Genomic DNA, 4,729 nt, shown 5'->3' on the forward strand with positions numbered 1-4,729 from the left:
TATATTTGTTAGGCATGCACACTTTTTTTGTATTTAGTTTTGAGCGTTTAACATTTATAATATTATAATTTGTGTTCCTCTAAATTATACTCATCAGAGGGGTAGATGGCTTTCTTTATGTGCCAGCCCATGCTTGAATCTAGTTGGAAATGTTCCTTATCTTAAAACACCAACCACTACTATATGAAGGAGCCCCTACAGGTGACAGTTCAACTGAGCTAAATCTATCTTATCCTCATTCACATCTTATTCTGCTTTGAATCAGAGGCAAACTGAGATTTGCTGATGCTTAATATACCTTGCACTCATATGAATGAATCCTGGAGTGCTTGGCCGCTACAGTAGATGTTGCATGTAAATACACTGGGGGTAAATATTTTAAAGCTTAACGTGAATGAATGTTTAGGAAAGACACTTACTAGTCATCTGTGAATGAATCCACTGTCAGTGGTCTGCCAACTAAGGCATCATTCATATAAGGCTTTTGTATCTGCCTGTAGACTACAGGAGCTAGCCTCACTGTAAGGGTTAATAAAAATTTTACCAAGAGTTCTGCTTGAAGGTTTTAACAGCAGTGTGATACAAACAGATACAATCAACTTTGTGTTGTACCTGTCTCGTTACAGAGGGAGTCCCAAAGTTGCTCCTGATCCATGTATTTTTCCAGCAGGATAGTAAAAGACCAAGGAACAAAAGTACAGTAAGAAAAAACGGTCAGGATTGCTTCTGGTAAATCTTTGCTATTGTTAGCTTCCATCATTATTATTTCAAAATTGCTTGATTCTGGACACGTAGTCTCCCTTACTGAAAATAAAGTAAGTTTAAAACATTAAAACAGAGGTTTAGAAGAGCAAAATGTGTTCAAGCCATTTCAAATGCTGATTAAATCACTTACATTGGATGCTTCTTCTTGATGTTTAAAAGTTTTAGCTACGTACAGATTCAGCTGTTCCCCTGATATCCTGTTTTAGGGTGGCCCCTTTCCCTTGCAGGGTCCTATGGAGCCACTCTTGTGTGCGCTAGTAAGCGCTGTGTCTCCACATGCACACAGGCACATCAAGGCAAGCCTTTACCCTGCTCCTCCTTCCTCCCTCATCCCTTCTCTAGGCTAGTATATGGACGGGTGCTGGAGACTGAGCTGTCCCTTGTGATCTTGTACTAGGCAGGAAGTTCAGGGAAACAGAGCTGAGAGAGTTGGAGCCAGCTCTGTGGAAACATGATGAGTGTTTGGGCAAACATTTAAAGAAATACTTTGCTGGGCAATATATATTTGTTTAATCCGGATTCATTATTGAAAAACAGTTTGAGAGTTTAATACTACTTTCACACTGTATACCATCTTAATTTAAAATTGAACTACAGGTAAGCAGTTTACTTGAAATATGTGTGTGTGTGCGTGCGAATTGTTTAGCTGTTAAATTATTCTTTATTCTGTTCAACATGTCTTGTGATAAAGATGCCCCGCCTAAACAAAACACTTGGGTTCTAAACCTCCTTTCAGACCACACTGCAGTTTGGCAATTCATTGTGGTCCAGTGCCCACCACAGCCTGCAGAATGGACTATGAAAGAGAAGTAACCCTGATGAGGACATTCCTCGACTCTTCCTCTGTAAGCATGTACAGAGGTTAGGCTAAAGCTAGCCATACACCTATAGATTCCTCCATCTATGCTAAACTGTGTGGATGGAGGAATCTCCCCCTGGGCCAAGCTTTAGTATCTTGCTAGTCGGCCCTGCTGGCTCGCAAAATACCTGAACAATGCCTGCATCCAGATTGTTCACATCTTTTGACAGCCAGCAGGGCCGACCAGCAGGATACTGAAGCTTGGCTCAGTGGGTCATTCTTCCATCCACACAGATGAGCGTAGATGGAGGAATTTGTTGCTCTGCCCTGCAACCAGCACCACTTCCAGAACTTGGGCCGTGGCAGTCACCAAAACTTTAGGGGGCTTCAGCTGTTCTGTTTCAACAGGATTATGATCCAGATCAGATCAAATACCTACTTTACTTTTCAGAATATTTATTATCCCTTTCAAATTGTTATTTGTACTATAAACAGGAAAGTGGTGCATTGATTGGTTGTTAATGGACAATAATAATAATGTCTAATTAAAGGATAGCTAAACCCAAAAACAAGATTTTCCTATATTGCGGCTTACAAGTTCTTAGATATGGCAGCTGCACAAATTTTCTTCTTTTCAGGCTAAAAATATTTTGAGCAGGTATAGAAAACACTTGCTAATCTTGACAGGAAAGCAGTTTCTGTGTCACTTCCTGTGAGCTGAGCTGAAGACAATGTTATCTTCCTTAGGTAAATGACGAAAACTCATGAATACTCACATGGAGGTGAAGAGAGTAAAATATGTCTGAAATGCAGGCTGGGTGACAACCATGGTTCCCTCCAGAGATAAAGACAGAATAGGACAGGTAGGGTGTTATTCGCAGGATTAACAGGTAAAAATACCAGGAAAAAAAGCCTGAAAACCGCCCGATCTAAAAACTGATATGCTGCAATGTATGAATTATTTGTTTATGGGTTTTGATATGCTTTGAAGGCCAGAGAACACAAACATTCTAGAACAATGAGAATCAGTTTGAACATTGCTTTTATTATTATATAATGCCTGGTAAATGCAAAACAAAAACTCTCAAATGCATCTGAAATGCACTAATAAACATGTCTAAATGAACTACTGATTATTTATCCATCACTTAGAAACTCATCATGATTTTTACAGATAGTAACAAGTGGTTGAAATGTGTCCCTGGAAATATGCCTGATCACATGTACCAAGCAGATATACCAATTAATCCTTTTACTTTGAGTTTGATTAAAAACTAATTTTTGGATGCTTTTGTCCCTGTTTAACATTTATTTAAAAACAAAAACGGAAAATATAGATATTAAAATGTAATAATGACATGACTGTTCATACAGCACTGTCCAACATACTGTATGGTCTGTGGGCCACATTCAGACATAAGGGGCCCCTTTACATGTGGCCCATGAATCACCCACTTTCCCTCTTTTGCCTTTGCCTCCCCTTGCAGTTACATTATCAGCTGTGCTGGGACTGGCACTGAGTGGGCTGCTTTTAGGCTGGAGATGACATCACAGCCGTGCAGTGGCGTCGCTAGAGGGGGGCAATTGCCCCCTCTAGGTTAGTCCTTGCCCCCCCGCTAACAGTGGCGGATCCGAGTGTGCACCGGCAGCTTGTTCAGTGCGGCCGGTGGCTCTCTCAGTCAGAGCGGCGAAGGGAGAGACTATTTTCTGAATGGGGCGGAAATTGCCCAGTTCCCCCTCCAACGAAAAAATAGTCTCTTCCTCCGCCGCTCTGACTGAGTGAACCACTGGCCGCACCGAACAAGCAGCAGGTGCACAGGTTCCAATCAGGTTCCACGACATCACTGAGATCCGCCCCATAGCCGACTCCAGGGGAAAATAGCAGCGGAATTTGAAGTGCTGAGAGCTGGTCAGAAGCAAAAGTATAGCAGCCTGCAGGCACACTATGGGGCAGCGCTGGGGCCTCGGCCAGGAGGAACGAGCAGCAGCCACTTGATTTCAGAGCCCACCACCTCTCCCTGCTGCATGTGTTCCCACCATGAGGACAGTCCAACAAGGTATGTGCCTGAAGTCACATTGTTTGTATCCCTCTGTAACTGATGGAATTGTTCTGCATTTATGTATAAAGTATTGCTGGAAGTTGTAGCCCTCTATAGCTGGTGCCATTCAGCATTGCAGCAGTTGAGAATGGCATCAGCTATAGAGGACTCTAAGGGCCGGTTCCCTGCAGCGCCGCTCCAGCGGCGGAGGAGGCCAGAACCTAGCAGCAGAGAAGAGGAGCTGGGACGGAGCTGGGAAGAGGAGCTGGGACGGAGGTACAGGGACCCTGACCAGCCCACCTGAGACCCTGCAGAGCCCACCATAGGGAGTCTCAGATGGGCTGTGCAGGATCTATGGTCACTCTCAGGTGGACTGTGTGGCATCTCAGGTATGTGTGGGGTATGAGGTGAGCTCTGCGGGGTCTCAGGTGGGTCCTGAGCCCAGTGCGTATGTAAGCCTAGAGTCCTGTCGTTCCTAAGTCCAGAGGCCAGTACGTTGCAAAGTACTGGGTCTAATTCATATACAGTTCTGCATTGCTGTATAACATATTGCTGAAATTTGTAGTGTACAGCTGGTGTCATCCTACATTAAAGCGTAAGCTCCTCTGTACAGAGATTGATGTGGCTGGCTCAGGGTTCTCTATACATCTCTGTAGTATATGTCAGAGCTATATTAATGTATAATAATAATAGTAGTGTGAGACTGTTCGTATGTAAGCTCCTCTGGTGCAGAGACTGCCGGGGGGTGGCAGTATAACTTGGTACCTTCCTGTACATGCAGAAGGCGGAGCTTGGTCTGTTGCGGCCTTTACCAAAGAGCAATCAGGGAGTGGAGCAGAGTAGCTTGAGTGGTAAGGTAGGTGTTTTAGCAGTCTGATGATGGGGGGCCCGCACACAGCCTGCATAGAGACTGCAGCCCATCTAGCCCACCTGGGAGCCTGTACAGGCTTAAATATGTAGTAGATAGATGAGGGGTTAGTATGTTAGTACAATAACAAGGTATCATTGCATACCGCATTACTCTCATATTTCTAATCTTATTTATACAGTATATACTTATTTAGTTTTTTTCAGTGGTATGAATTAGTGGTGAAATGTATTAGTGCCCCCCCGCCCTATCTCTGTC

General features: G+C 43.7%; 1 protein-coding gene across 1 annotated transcript in view; it reads right to left on the minus strand.

Annotated features, from left to right (window-relative positions):
* LOC108795401 (uncharacterized protein KIAA0825-like) overlaps positions 1-4,729 on the minus strand; it is a 227,600-nt gene that overhangs the window by 210,120 nt on the left and 12,751 nt on the right. The window contains exon 3 of the mRNA XM_018566648.1: positions 613-804. Coding sequence (XP_018422150.1) covers positions 613-804 — 192 coding nt within the window. The remainder of the gene's footprint in view (positions 1-612; positions 805-4,729) is intronic.

The sequence above is a fragment of the Nanorana parkeri genome, unplaced genomic scaffold, assembly GCF_000935625.1.
Source record: "Nanorana parkeri isolate BGI_ZX_2015 unplaced genomic scaffold, ASM93562v1 scaffold966, whole genome shotgun sequence".
Taxonomy (NCBI): domain Eukaryota; kingdom Metazoa; phylum Chordata; class Amphibia; order Anura; family Dicroglossidae; genus Nanorana; species Nanorana parkeri.